The sequence below is a fragment of the Cebidichthys violaceus genome, unplaced genomic scaffold, assembly GCF_023349555.1.
Source record: "Cebidichthys violaceus isolate CVI_PGR_0920_01 unplaced genomic scaffold, fCebVio1.0.p SCAF_20, whole genome shotgun sequence".
NCBI classification, from domain to species: domain Eukaryota; kingdom Metazoa; phylum Chordata; class Actinopteri; order Perciformes; family Stichaeidae; genus Cebidichthys; species Cebidichthys violaceus.
Genome location: NW_027176373.1, coordinates 9,733,920 through 9,749,004, shown reverse-complemented (window position 1 = coordinate 9,749,004; position 15,085 = coordinate 9,733,920). Strand labels below are relative to the sequence as shown.

The 15,085-nt window shown below is 37.7% G+C and overlaps 2 protein-coding genes across 2 annotated transcripts; both read left to right on the top strand.

Annotated features, from left to right (window-relative positions):
- The first annotated feature begins 2,535 nt into the window (after positions 1–2,535).
- Positions 2,536–11,608, top strand: LOC137876536 (cytokine receptor common subunit gamma-like). The gene is made up of 8 exons (XM_068716183.1): positions 2,536–2,672; positions 3,238–3,328; positions 3,921–4,096; positions 4,365–4,498; positions 4,614–4,779; positions 8,641–8,746; positions 9,142–9,202; positions 9,399–11,608. The coding sequence occupies exons 1-8, from the start codon at positions 2,609–2,611 to the stop codon at positions 9,600–9,602; spliced, it is 1,002 nt and encodes a 333-aa protein (XP_068572284.1). The 5' UTR covers positions 2,536–2,608; the 3' UTR covers positions 9,603–11,608.
- Positions 11,609–11,752: 144 nt separating this feature from the next.
- Positions 11,753–14,870, top strand: snx12 (sorting nexin 12). Its single transcript, XM_068716182.1, has 4 exons — positions 11,753–12,120; positions 13,834–13,929; positions 14,294–14,418; positions 14,774–14,870. Exons 1-4 carry the CDS (start codon positions 11,956–11,958, stop codon positions 14,868–14,870), a joined length of 483 nt encoding a protein of 160 aa, XP_068572283.1. The 5' UTR covers positions 11,753–11,955.
- The last annotated feature ends 215 nt before the right edge of the window (positions 14,871–15,085 follow it).

Below are 15,085 nucleotides of genomic sequence, written 5' to 3'. Positions count from 1 at the left end.
AAAGGAAGTCCACATGTCTTTAATTATTAAATAAAGGTGATTTAGCAGTTTGTATGTGTGTTGTTGTACACCCTTCAGATGTAGGTTTAACTTCTCTTATCTTTATTTCGTTTCCTCTGACAGGAAACGAAACCCACACAACTCAACTTTGGAACAGCACACACAAAAACAATGAAACTTATGTGGTATCACATGAGTCTCGTGCACAAAATGTGTTTTAGCTCCTAATTGCTCTTGTTAAAAAAGCAGACTTGAATTAAAAACTGTTTTGTGCACATTTTAATTCTGTCATAAACAACATACACATGACAAAAAAAAAACATTTCATTAGAAACTCACTATATTATCACAAACATAAGAAAAGCATGATGTGGATTTGACTTTCTCTCTACTTTGTCTTTCTTTTGATAAGAAGTTAAGATGGTTAATGGTTTAAAATAAAATTGACCAAAAAAGTGCATGTGCTTTTTGACAGGTGACAAAAACTTTGTAACCTTGTAAAAGTGTGGCAACAACATATCCTCCCTTTATTATTTTCAATAATAGATTATATTATCATTTATAATTGTCCTACAACTTATTTGCCATAGTTTTAAATCATTATTATAGTTCCACAGGTTTAATGCCAGTAATTGATGCCCTACTTCCATGTCATCTAACTTGTATTCAACACACTCTAAGATTTCTGCCTCCACCATCTTTCTACCACCTGCTCCCCTTCTTCCGGTCTGAAGTAGCAGGTTTCCTATCCTACCCGTTAAGCCCTAAGCCTTTTTGTAGGCCTCTCCTCGATTTTTGCAACCCATAGTAAAGAGAGTGATTTTCGTCTAAATATAAGGTGTATTTTAATAGTTTTTATAGTGTAGAAAGCTGACACTTGTGAAATTTGTTCTAATTTGTAAATATCAGTATATATGTTACTGGTTAGGAGTACATTAAGATGGAACACAGCACAAATTGAAATTCTTTATCTCCGACTATAAATTAATCCAATTTTGATAAGATATTTTTTTTTTTATGTTGTAGTTGAAAGCTTTAAACCTCTCCAGATCATAGCCCAATGGGTTGAAAGTCTCTCTGCACAATGTTTTCTTTGATAAAGTGAAGCATTCAAGAGCTAGAGAGGTTAGAGTGCAGAGATTTCAGCCGAGGTCAACCAAAATGTCATTTGGTTCCAGCTGTTCCATTGTAATTTTATATAGTATATAATTATATATTTCACTTCTTTTATGACTAATAGTGTTCAATCTATCATATGCAGCAGTTTGGCATCATTTAGAGAGCCTGGATCCTCTCTGAGCCTGTTCATGTCTGTCATCCATGGGATTTTCTCATCCAGCTTCCACTCCAGGTCTCCTAGCTCAGCCTATGGTTGGTCGATTTCAGTCAATGGACCCTCCTTAGAAGCGTCTGAGTCCACAGAATCTAACAAACCCCTCGTGATTTTGATAGACAGAAGCGTTAGCCAGTAGGGAGTAAAACGGTGGCGCGTCACCTGAACCGTGCGCACAACTTCGCCGGAATTCAAACCCATCCCCCCACGGTCCCTTTGTTATTGGGCCCTTGTTTCTGCACAGGGACATTTCAGAGACGCACCGAAAATACATAGAAATATTGTTGACGGAAATAAGCGGAGATATACAGCAGAACAACGAAAAGGTAAGGAGCTTTGGATGATTTTGAAGGATATTACGCATTGCGTTTCTGGTTTTTGTTTGCTCACAGCCTTCTGAGGGTTTACCGGAGAGACGATCTGATAGTAGTTCTGGAATCTGTATCGAATGCTCGTGCTTTTTGCTATTTCGGTTGCCTATGCTAACCGTTAGCTTTGTTATGCTAACTCGGAGAAGAGCGAGTTATGGCTAGAAATACGTGATTTTGTGATAAATCTTTTATTTGCGTACACTATTTGTGTAGAATGGTGTTTGGAGTGTGTAAGAATGTCTTAGATTGTTTATTTTAAGCAGATTTTGAAAAAAAAAATGTAATTTTTTTTTTTTTCATATTCATAAATACATGCAAATGGACATTTTTGGATGGTAAATGCTACAGCGGAGCCGAAATCGGGGGCGTCGGGCTTAACATATTTAGCACATTTAGTAACTGAAGGTCAGAAACTCAGAAAATAATATTTGGCTAATTACACAGAACAGTTTATTTAATGTATTGTGTTTAATGTGTATTGGAAACACTTTTTTAGCAGCTTTTGAAAAATGTAGTACCGGTAATGAACTAATAATTACTTGAAATTAAGTTATAAATGTTCTTTGTATGAATCTGTGTTCTTACCACTTAACTAAACACTTTTTTTGAAAATTTTAAAACTGCTTATACAACTGTTTATTGGGAATATTGTTGTCTGTAGTTGCCCTATATTAAATATATTTTAATTCCCTCTTTGTTACTTTACATTACAGCCATACAGCAGAAAGCCTACAACTGCAAGAGTGTCATCTTGATCTATAACCAAATAAGTAAACAGCTTCCGCTGACAAGAAACAAAACACACGGAAGTCAGATCAGGAGCAGCAAACAGAAACACATCGATACTGAGATGTAGAAGTAGACGGGCGCAGAGGCAGAGAGCATCCTGTTTCTGTGTGTCACGATGCCTGCTCGACTGCTTCTGCTTCTCTGTCTGACAGGACATGTGTTTGCCAGAGAACCACCTGGTAAGAACATTTAAAATGAAAAATTGTAATAGGTGAATTGTGATATTAATAACAACTGTTTTAGCCTATTTGGATGGATCTGAGCAGTTATTGAATTTACTTAAGGGCTTCTGGTATAATCAAATTGTTTAACATCTGACAAACATAATGTGAAGCTGCTTTTCTTGTTTCAATTTTATATCCAGTGTTAATAATCCATGATGTATGAGTCATATTACAATATTACCATATTTTTTATAGCATTACTAAAAATAGAATCTAAACTAGAATGGTGGAAACAGCACAATATGAATAGGAAATTAATTTGGCCTTAATTTAGTAATTAATCAATCACTTCTATTGTCAAATTGAATTAAAATGTCAGTTTATGGTAAAGCCTTACTTCCTCATTTTGTGTAAACTCCCTTTGACGTCATTGTGCTGACATTTCCTCGTTGTGTGTATGTGTGATTGAACTGCCATTAGTCTATTACCGTTTGCGTAGGTTATAAGTGTGTAACCTTATGAGTTTTGGTTTCTGTTCATCATTAACTATTCTGCCTCAACCTTCTTGTGTCTCTGACAGATGTAGACTGTTTGGTGGTGCATCTGAAATATGTTCACTGTTCCTGGAATAAGCAGGGGACTCCAGAAGTCAATTACACCTTCTACAGCCGGTTCGTAATTAGTCACAGCAACCCTAAAAAAAAAAACACATTTTGTTACGCCATCTGAATTGATCAAACTGCAAATAGTAAAATGTTGGACTTACGTGAAAGATAAAAGTGAAAGTCTTTCTTCAAACTAGGGTGTTTTTTGCACGTGATATGAACTTCTGAAAGGATGTTACACCACTTTTTCTTTTTGTGCATTTATCTGGGGTGCGATTACTTTCTATACACGATCATGGTCTATATTCTGAAGTGTGGAACTCAATTCTCCTTATATCAGTTCTCTGATGTACCTCGCCAACAACTGCTACAATTTAGTTTTTTTGATTTGTTTCCATTTCAGCCAGTTTCCTATTATTCATCCTTGGCAATAGATTACGTATCCATACATTGGTGTTAATATTGGTGACATTAGAGATGTCACACAAATTGTTATTATTATTATTATTTATTTTTTAAATCAAAATCACACGTATAGCACACTTTTAAACGTTTGATAAATACGATTCCTGCTATCCAAAAGTAGAAAATTACTCAAAAAACACAACCACTACACTTTGCTTTGTATGTCAATGTCTAAATTGTGATTTCTCTACAGGTTTGACAATGACCCTGGCAAAGAATTCAGCGAGTGCTCCAACTATCTGCAAGAGAACAATACAAACACTGGATGTAAACAGCCCTACCAGGAAATCCAGAGGTTCTACTTATTTAACACCACACTGGTACATGGCAAACAGATTTCTCCGAAGGTGCTTGACCTTAAAACAAAAGGTATGCTTATTCACTGGGATGCAACACAACATTGTGAGGTACTATTCAAAAGAGTAAATCAATCAATGAAGAAGAGAAAGTTATATTTGATGGGAGAGATACAGCACAACTGTAACATACATGTATAATCTTCTTTTAGAAAAGGAAAAACAATGCTGTTATTTAGAAATTAAGGAAATTAAAAGGGTGAAAATATATTGGCTGCCCTATAGCACCTTGTCATCACATTATGTATTCTGTATCTTTCAATGGTCTGTGTCGTCTCCAGTCAAGTTAAATCCACCAACTAACATGACTGTCCAGAGAGGACGCGACTCCAACTTGTGGCTCAACTGGACTCAGATTTCTGTTAAATGTGTGGAGAGTGAGGTTCGCTACAGGGTCAACAACAGGAAGTGGGAGGTAGGCAGTTTGAAGGATCAAAACATCTCTCATCCTTCTTTTTCATTCTTTGTTTCATTATATTGTCTTTAGTTTGCACCCATCTCCTTTCTCCACTCCATCTTACTGTCCACAGACTAACCAAGTCCCTACTGCGGTGCAGAATTACTGCGTCAACTTGCCCTCCAGCAGTTCCCTATATGAGCTGCAAGTGAGGAGCAGAATGGGGTACGTCTGTGGAGAGTCTTCTTTCTGGAGTGACTGGAGTCAGCCTGTGGTCTGGGGATCCAACAACAGCACAGGTAAAAATAAAAAAGTGTCTGCTGTGGAAAAGGTCAATATAAAGTAGCTCACAGTAGCTTGTAGCTGAAAGAATGATGTAATCAAAAAAGCCATCAGGATAGTTAACAAAGTGGGACATCACAAACACACTATAGGCGTTTTTTAAAGTCACATGCTTTAAGCCTGCACAAATAATGTATAAAGCAACAAATAATCTACTTTCTGAAAACTAGATAAGAGGAGTTTAATTAAAAAATGCATTGTTTTTATATCACTACCATTTTTGAATGGTTTGGATATATAACTAAAAAATAAATAATTTTAAGAACAAGAGGAATAGCTATGAGTAAGGGTTGGTAGGATGAACGAGAAGTAATAATTTAAGTTATTTCTGATATACAATGGGTAGATATTTGGGTTGAACATGATAGCATTGGGGTAGTTGTGTAAGTAAATATTAACTTAATTAGTTATGGAGAATGAGTAGAACAATATTAGTGTACATTTCTTACTATATTGGACGTGCAACATTCATTTCTCAGGCATGGAGCCAGTATGTGTGCAGTTTTCCAAAAAGTTGAACCAATGTGTCTCATGGGATTGAATTAAGGAATTAAAGGGTAACTGTGCTTAACCTGGACTATGACAAATGGTGACAACATTTTTTGATAATATAACCCAATCTGCTTTCCTCAATCCGAGATCACTTCCAAAAAAGTGGGGGGATGGGGGTAGAGGCGAACACTTGGGAGACAGGAAGTGTATACCATTTCAAACCACTGGCAGAGTTTGTATTGCATCATCTGTTGTAGAGACTTGGTCATGCATGTGTGTTCTTTGGTGAAACCAAGTCTCGCTCAGAGAAGTCTCATTCTGATGTTGTGTGTTGCATCCACGTTGTCAAAATCAGCCAAATATTCAGCCATAACGTTTAAAACAGTGATTCTCAACTGGTGGGTAGCGACCCAAAAGTGGGTCGCGGACCCGTTTTTAAGAGGGTTGCGGGCCTTTGCCCGAAAATAGAATAAAGAAAAAATAGAAAAAAAATCCTGTTCTTTTATTTTGAAGGGGGAATTTTTTATGCAGCGGAGTTATTCACACTCCTTAACAGTATTTGGCATTAATGCATTGTAATGCTAATAGACACCCATTTCACGGTATAGAAGAACACCCACAAAGTTTGTTTTCATGTGCTAATTGAGCGAAATGCAAGTATGACACCGACTACATGAGATATGGATTTTCTTACATTGAGGACAAAAGAAGGCAAAAACCTCAGTGTGTTTTGTGCAGCGAGGTTCTGGCACAAGAAAGCATGAAGCAGTCAAAACTGAAGCGGCATTTGGAAACAAAACACCCTTCTCTCAAAGATAACAACTCTGAATGACTTCAAGATCTGAGGACATCACAAAAGTGTCTTACTTACGTACCTGCAGCCATGGACATGGACGTGTTGGATCAATCCGCAGCAGATAAACTGAAAACTATACCTCTGTCAAATGACACTATAAGTAGGCAAATTGAAGCCATGTCAGATGACATCAAACAACAGACCACAGCTCGAATTAAGGCAAGTGGTCATTTTGCATTACAAATGGACGAATCTACAGACATAACAAACAAAGCAGTTTTACTCGTTTACGTGAAACATGTGGGACGGGGACTGACAAGAACAATTTCTTTATACAAGAGAGCTCCCTACTACTACGACTGCAGAGGACATCTTCAGCTCAGGTTCAAACTGCACCATCTTTTCATTAAATACATTTGAGAAGTTGAAAATTTGGGTCGCGGCTTGTCATTAAGGGGTGATGGTGGGTCCCGCAGCCAGACCAGTTTAGAACCACTGGTTTAAAGTCTTTTGGACAACACTAAGCTTTCTGTACTCCAACACAACAAACTCTGACAGCACCGACACGCTTCTCTCCAACTCTCAGTCCTTTCCATAATGTTGTCAGACACTTATAATAATAATCAGTCTGTCAGTGGCAAAAACCCACCCTTTTAGTGGACGTTCATTTACGGTGCACAATTGCCCGGAAATACGTTGCAGCTCATTTAGTGGCTGCCGTCTACGCCGTTGCTACGGGACCAATTTCAACAATTGTTGTGCCCATTAGTCACTTAGCCCGTTAAGCCCTAAGCCTTTTTGTAGGCCTCTCCTCGATTTTTGCAACCCATAGTAAAGAGAGTGATTTTCGTCTAAATATAAGGTGTATTTTAATAGTTTTGGTGTTTTAATAAAGATAACACTTGTGAAATTTGTTCTGATTTGTAAATATCAGTATATATGTTACTGGTTAAGAGAACATTAAGATGGAACACAGCACAAATTGAAATTCTTTATCTCCGATTATAAATTAATCCAATTTTGATAAGATATTTTTTTTTTATGTTGTAGTTGAAAGCTTTAAACCTCTCCAGATCATAGCCCAATGGGTTGAAAGTCTCTCTGCACAATGTTTTCTTTGATAAAGTGAAGCATTCAAGAGCTAGAGAGGTTAGAGTGCAGAGATTTCAGCCGAGGTCAACCAAAATGTCATTTGGTTCCAGCTGTTCCATTGTAATTTTATATAGTATATAATTATATATTTCACTTCTTTTATGACTAATAGTGTTCAATCTATCATATGCAGCAGTTTGGCATCATTTAGAGAGCCTGGATCCTCTCTGAGCCTGTTTATGTCTGTCATCCATGGGATTTTCTCATCCGGCTTCCACTCCAGGTCTCCTAGCTCAGCCTATTGTTGGTCGATTTCAGTCAATGGACCCTCCTTAGAAGCGTCTGAGTCCTGGCTATCTAACAAACACATCGTGCTTTTGATAGACAGAAGCGTTAGCCAGTAGGGAGTAAATCCGTGGCGCGTCACCTGAAACGTGCGCAAAAGATCGCCGTGGGGGGATGGGTTCCTTTGTTAGCCGGGCCCTTGTTTCTGTACGGGGGACATTTCAGAGACGCACCGAAAATACGTAGAAATATTGTTGACGGAAATAAGCGGAGATTTACAGCAGAACAACGAAAAGGTAAGGAGCTTTGGATGATTTTGAAGGATATTACGCATTGTGTTTCTGGTTTTTGTTTGCTCACAGCCTTGTGAGGGTTTACCGGAGAGACGATCTGATAGTAGTTCTGGAATCTGTGTCGAATGCTCGTGCTTTTTGCTATTTCGGTTGCCTATGCTAACCGTTAGCTTTGTTATGCTAACTCGGAGAAGAGCGAGTTATGGCTAGGAATACGTGATTTTGTGATAAATCTTTTATTTGCGTACACTATTTGTGTAGAATGGTGTTTGGAGTGTGTAAGAATGTCTTAGATTGTTTGTTTTAACCAGATTTTGAATTTTTTTTGGGAATTTTTTTTTCTTTTTTCATATTCATAAATACATGCAAATGGACATTTTTGGACGGTAAATGCTACAGCGGACCCGAATTCGGGTCCGTCGGGCTTAACACGCAAAAGCATGGAAAAATAAGGCCTAGGGTGAAAAATAACAAAGTTACCCTTTAATTCCAACATGAGGAATTGACATTTTGATAATGATGTGTTTGTAGAGGCATGCTCTCTTATTTGTTTGTCCAAGGTTGGTAAACAAGTTTTCAAATCCAGAATTGTAATTGAGGAGCCAGTAATAGTTATGCTAGGCCATAAAAATCATCTCATTTTCAGTTCATGATGGCCAATATGGCCAATATGACAGTAAAAACCTGACTTATTTCTTCTTAAATCAGTACAGGGTCATTTGGCAAAGCAAACTCTGCTATGAATTTCTGTGACTGCTGACATACATGACGTGCTCTGCATGAGCATACGCTGGTGCACAACACAGCAAAGGTTCACGATTATGAAACAAGAACAATCCACATCTCTCTGCCCTTCACAGACGTCAATCGAATGAACAAGTCAATGTCTGCGTGGACCCCAGTGCTGTACGCGGTGGGTGCTTTTATCCTCATCCTACTGGTCGTGATGTTGCTGCACCATGAAAGGTGGGTCACTTGTAATGTATAAATGATGGTAGTTATAGGATTATAGTGTACTACAGAGTACCAGCAATGTGGACACTTATTTCCTCCGTTTTTCATTATTTTTTGTTAGTATCTACAATATGTACCAAATCTAATGGTTATCAATTGTTATTGTACTGTAAAAAGGTTCATTGTTTAACACAGCAGTCCATATAAGTCATGACGGGAATGAAATTCACATTTGATAATGTACTTTCAATCATTTGACACGTAGGAGCATTTGTGTTAAGTGTCTTCACAGTCCAGAGTATTCCTTTAACCTCGCTCAGCTACAGTGCAGAAGAGCCGGGGGAAACAAAACGAATGTAATGATCTCTGATCATGTGAGAGTGAAAATGTGCCTCCCTCCCGTACAGAATCAGAATCAGAATCATCCCTGTGGTTCCCAAGCCATCCCTGGACCTTCACAACATCAAGGTTAGTAGCATCCAGAGCTCTGTGCTGCCATCACACCAAATATCTGTATTCAAACCTGATCTTTTTTTTTTATTCAGAAGTTAATAAAACTATAGACCAAAACACTGCGGTCATTGAAAGACATGTACAAGACAGACATGTACCATCATGTGAGGTGACAGCAAAACAAGTCATAGATGTTTCTCTTTTTTTAAAGGATTGGGTTCAATTCCCCAAAGGCCTAAAAGAGAGTTTTAACTACAACGAGCATCCCTGTCTTGTCCGTGAGTACTGCCATGTCTCCCAGTCCGACAGCGAGGCCTGCTCTGTCATCATCCCTGGGAACGAATCAGACCTGTCCACCTCCTGCTCCTCTTCCACCTCCACTGTCTCAACTGAGGAGGAGATGGTTTCTGTTTAGGAGGCATCTCACAAGCAAAAAATGACAATGCAGATCTCCTGCATGACTGCAAAGATCAGAAAGGTTGTGATCCCCTTATGAGAAGAAACCAGATATTTGTTTGAAGAACTTAAGCAATTGATTAAATTAAAGCTATTAATGTTTCTGAATCCCAACAACCTAATGGAGCAGTTATAAGTCAAAATGCCTGATCCTATTAGTTTATTTTACCACAGATAAAAAACTATGAACCACTTCATTTATATATCACTTTTCATTAGTGACACGCAGTTCAAAAGTTCCTCTTGAAAACAATGCTTCAAGGTATAAATATATATCAAGTACTTGCCAACATTTACTGTAAAGCAGAGTTTTCTCTTTCTTCATTAGTTGTCTGTATATTTCACCTCAGAGGAGAACAAACTGAAGTTCCCCTCACACATATCAGAACTTCCACTTCCTCTAATCCCTTACAATCCCTGATTTAAGCACAACTGTCAGTTAACATCAGTAAAAGTAGATAAAAGGTCACAGTTATTCCTAAAACATAAACTTTATTATTAGAGATAAACATTTCACTTCATAATTTTGTCATGTTTCTTAAAAACTGTTATCAATCCAAAAGCCCAGCTTCACTGATGATAATATGAATGTAACTTCAGCAGAGGAGGAGGATGAAAAGCCACACTAAAAATCATTAAATGAGCATCTGTATCAGCAAGCAGGACTTCATTCCTCGGGACACTTACAGGATGATAAAATAGTAAAATCACTGACTTCACTTCACATTTTGCTTCAGTCAGGTTTTTTTTCGTTATCAACAACTTTTAAGTTTTAATATTCTGCCTAAATTGAGCTTAGCAATATGTGTTTGATGTGCATTGATATGTGTATATTTTTCATTTATCCAACCTTTTATGAGACGTTATGTAATGAAACAAATCCATATGCCTAAATCACAAAATAAGACTAGTTTATACAGTGTACTTCTCTAGGAATGTGATACAAGCTTTATAGACTCTGGCACTTACCAAGTTTTAAATATTATTACTCTCATGTGATCTTGACTCTCTTCTGTTTGACTATTACGGCAAAATATCTCAATAGCATATTGACAGTTAATTTCAACTTATAACTCAAATGGCTCAAGATGTATTGCTGTGTGTTTAGTAACATTTATAAAAGTAATACTAAACTGGGTGTTGGTTTCAGAGTTGTATGACATTGATAACATCTATTATATCAATATTCACAATTTATTTGTACTGACACAAAAACACAAGATGTAAAAGGCCAAAAAGGCAGCATTCATTGTTCACTCATTCATCCACTTTCTAATGAGGTATCCTCTATAAAGGGTTTATAAGCTGTAACGTATGAACTATTGACTTTATTAATGGTTATAAAGCATCACTTACTAATGCTATCTGCAAATTGGGGTTGTCAAGTTTGGAAATATCTTAGAATTACCACAATACAACACAAAATCTGTTTACAATTTAAATACTGCTGTTATATCGTAAATACACTTTCTTAATGACTGATTAACATGTATAAATGCAGAGTTTATGGGTTGTTAGATAGTGAGAACATTTAGCATAATGGATAAATATATTTATATCCGCATTATTACCAAATTGAAGGATAAATGCTAGCCAAAGTGAGTCTTCACAAAATGTGTTGTTATTAAGGCCTTGAAATTGGTCTATACAACATAAGTAAATAATTCATTATGCAATAGAAAAGCCACTAACCCTGTAATAAATGATGGCTCATTAGAAAGTGGCACCAATACATTACGATAACAAGATGGTATGGTCGCATAGTGGGCTTAGATAACAATAGTTTCAACCTAGCGTCATCTCTTTTATATTCCTATAAATGTGTATGTTACATATATCATAACAACTTTGAATGTACTTTTTGAGTGTGATTGGACATTTTTTTGTAACCTAACGTGTATTTTAGGGTTTGTGTCCTACATCCAGTATGTCTTTGTTTAATAAATATAACGTTAGTGTTGTCTATTTACGTGTACATGTATGTTTCACTGCTGCAATGATTGCTATTTGAGCCACCTAACGTTAGTTCAATCTGCCCTGTACAGTTACCTCCCTGTCCATTAGAGGGAGTGAGGAGAGTGTCCCAGAGTAAGGAACCGAGTCTACGCATTTTTTCAGATTCATGACGGTTAGGGCGCAGGGCAGCTGGCCCCCGCAAGAAGAGAGCGATACAAGTCAGCTAACGCTACTTCCCTAGCTGAACCCATCAGCTATCGCAATCAATTGATGTCTTCAGATGAGATTTAAGACATCACCGTGCATTTAGTTGGTTTGATTCGCCGTTGGTCGTCCAAAAATTACAACCCGACAAGATGACAGATCCTGCGGTGGCCGACACTCGCCGGTTGAATTCCAAGCCCCAGGACCTGACGGATGCTTACGGCCCCCCCAGCAACTACCTGGAAATAGACGTTAGTGATCCACAAACCGTCGGAGTTGGACGGAACCGTTACACAAATTACGAAGTTCGCATGCGGGTAGGTGGTCAAATCACGAGCCATAAACACCTTGTTGAGGCGTTAGCCTTTATTTGCTAAGCTAACTGGTAATTACAGTGTTGTTGCTAGCTAGTTAGCATGTTTAGCCGCTGTGCTCTGGAGTCAACACAGCGACTGGGCTGTGACGTTGACGGTGGGCTCCTGGAGTAGGTCAAGATGGCGCTCCAGTAAAAATCAAGGACCGGGGATTGTCAGTGGCCTGCGAGAGCGTTTGAGGTGTAACTTAAGTTAGCAAGGTTGGGTTGTAGAAGTTTCGTGAACACACCCAGGACTATTATAATACCGTCTGCCTGCCTAACGTGAGACGCATAGACTGTATATAAGAAGGTTAGGTGTCTTACGCCAAGTATGTTTAACATACTAGACGTTACTACTGTCTGAAAGTATGAAGAGTAACGTTAACCGTTGACGTTACACGTTGACACGTAAGAAAACGTTACTAATGCTGGAAAATGTCGTCAGTTTAATAGAAATGAGAGAAATGACATGCGGTGAAGTTTGTTGCTCAAAATAAGTTGAATTTATCGGCCGTTATTATTATGCGAATACTAACAGTAGTTATTCGTTATAGTAAGAGGAGTAACGATAGTAAGTTTAACTTCTTCCCAAAGTAAACAGCCAGTTGAGCTTGTAAGAGTGAGTTACAAAATCGCTGACACTGCTACATTTAAAAGAAAACATTTTCAGGAAGCAGATGCTAACGTGTCATAATTGTGACTTACTTGTCTTTACTACAATTTCAAATGTTGGTGACTCTTAGTAGAATGTGTCTCTTATAGTGTAAACATTGGACTGTTTCTTAATTTGAATGTTTTTTAATTCATATATGTATACAGTCATGTGACAGTTTCTTGGATCAGAGGTGGGGTTAACTAGTTCAACGTAATATTTTGTTAACTTGCATATCCAAATACAACAGACAAATGTAAACAAAACAGACCAGTCTATGTTGAAATACAACAGACAAATCATTATTTAATCACACTCCACTCAGACAACAGACATGTGAGTCATGCAAAAGATTGACCTATTCTATTACCAAGGAAGCATTGAGACATACTTACTGTGAATGAATGAATTGCACAACACAATCTGCCTTTCAATCGAACTGTAACCATTTCTGCGTTTTAGTCAAACAGGTTTGCTTGGCTAGCATCTTTAATTATATTTCAAATAAACACATGAAACAAGGTTAAAAATCACCTTAACTTTTTGTGCACAAGCCATTCATTTTAAATTTCCACTGAGTACAGATAAAACTAGTGTTACAATTACTTTAGATATTTGACAACCATTTGCTGCTCCAATGTGAGGATTTGTAGCTTTTTCTTTCTTTCTTTGTAAGTTGATTTTCTTTGGGATTTGCACTTTAGTTTGCTCTGCGAATTTGACATGTCTCCCTATTTGCTCACATTTGGTTAACTAAATGTTTTATCAATTGCCCATAAAGTAATCTATAATGATAATAAACATGCTTTGCAGCACCAGATACAACTGTAGAGGTATACATAGAGAATGAACTGCTTTGTCATGTCAAACTAGCGAACCAGTCTCGTTGTTTGCTTGTATGCCATTAATTATGTCAAATGATGGTGTCAATGCCTCCCAGCACTCATGATAGTTACAGACATTGTCCAAATAATTAAATTTAATGAATCAAGAGCTGTTTTTTTAATCTACTTCTCTGTGTAGACAAACCTTCCCATTTTCAAACTGAAGGAATCCTGTGTGAGAAGAAGATACAGTGACTTTGAGTGGTTAAAGATTGAGCTGGAAAGAGACAGTAAGGTGAGTGAGCAATTATGTGTCGCAGTCTAATCATTTAAGCAGGCCGGCTGTTGCAAACTGATGGTTATAATGATGTAATAACTGACAATGTTGATGTTGCAGGTGGGGAAATAGACTCCCTTTATAGATTAAAGTAAAGAGTAGGATTAGGGTGTAGTAGTTCATATAGTAAGTTTTGTGCTGTCCTCCTTATTAAATGTGTTGAATTTGTTTACATGCCTCTGCATTGCCATCTCAAATAAGTGTATTGCTTAGCTGGAAATATAATGACATAACTGTCTGCAATTTTGACTTTGAATTTCATATTTTTGGTGCATATTTGTCATCTTAACTATTATTTGGGCTGATCCCCCGACACCTTCAGATTGTAGTACCATCTCTGCCGGGCAAAGCCCTGAAGAGACAGTTGCCATTCCGCGGCGATGGGGGCCTTTTTGACGAGTCCTTCATTGAGGAGCGGCGATCGGGCCTGGAGCAGTTCATCAACAGGTCAGTAAGTTCAGACCTAAATTACAACTAACACACTTTGTATTCTTTAGATGTAAATTAATCAAAGGTATTGGTCACCTGAAGAATTGATTTTATGGGGTGATTAAATCTTGTCTCAAAGCTGTTATTCTGTAAGATTTCTAGCCACGAAATGTGTTGGCCTAAACTGAAACTCACATGTCATTATTAGTAGAGTCAGTCATTGCCAAAAATGTCTCACCCAACACAAGACGTAACCTAATCCGTCTTTGAGCGTCAACAAACTAATCCACCATTGTATCTCACCAGTCTCAATGAAAAGCACTTCAAACAAGTGAATTTTGACGATTTTCCGTCTGTGTGTATATTCCTGTAGAATTGCAGGTCATCCCTTGGCCCAGAACGAGCGCTGTCTTCACATGTTTCTGCAAGATGAAGGCATTGACCGCCACTACATTCCTGGAAAAGTATGACACTAGGGTTACTAAGGGGGAGGTGGGGGGTTAAAGATCAGACTGTCTCTTGCCCATTTTCTTCTCCTCTTCTTATAATCTCTCCTTTCTGTTTTTCTCAAGTCATATTAACTTTATCTTGGAGTTAGAGTATGTTCTTCTACTATACATCAGGTTGATAGTGATTCAAACAGTCTCCGCTGTGCATTTGTTTTATAAGCGCACCATAAGTTTTT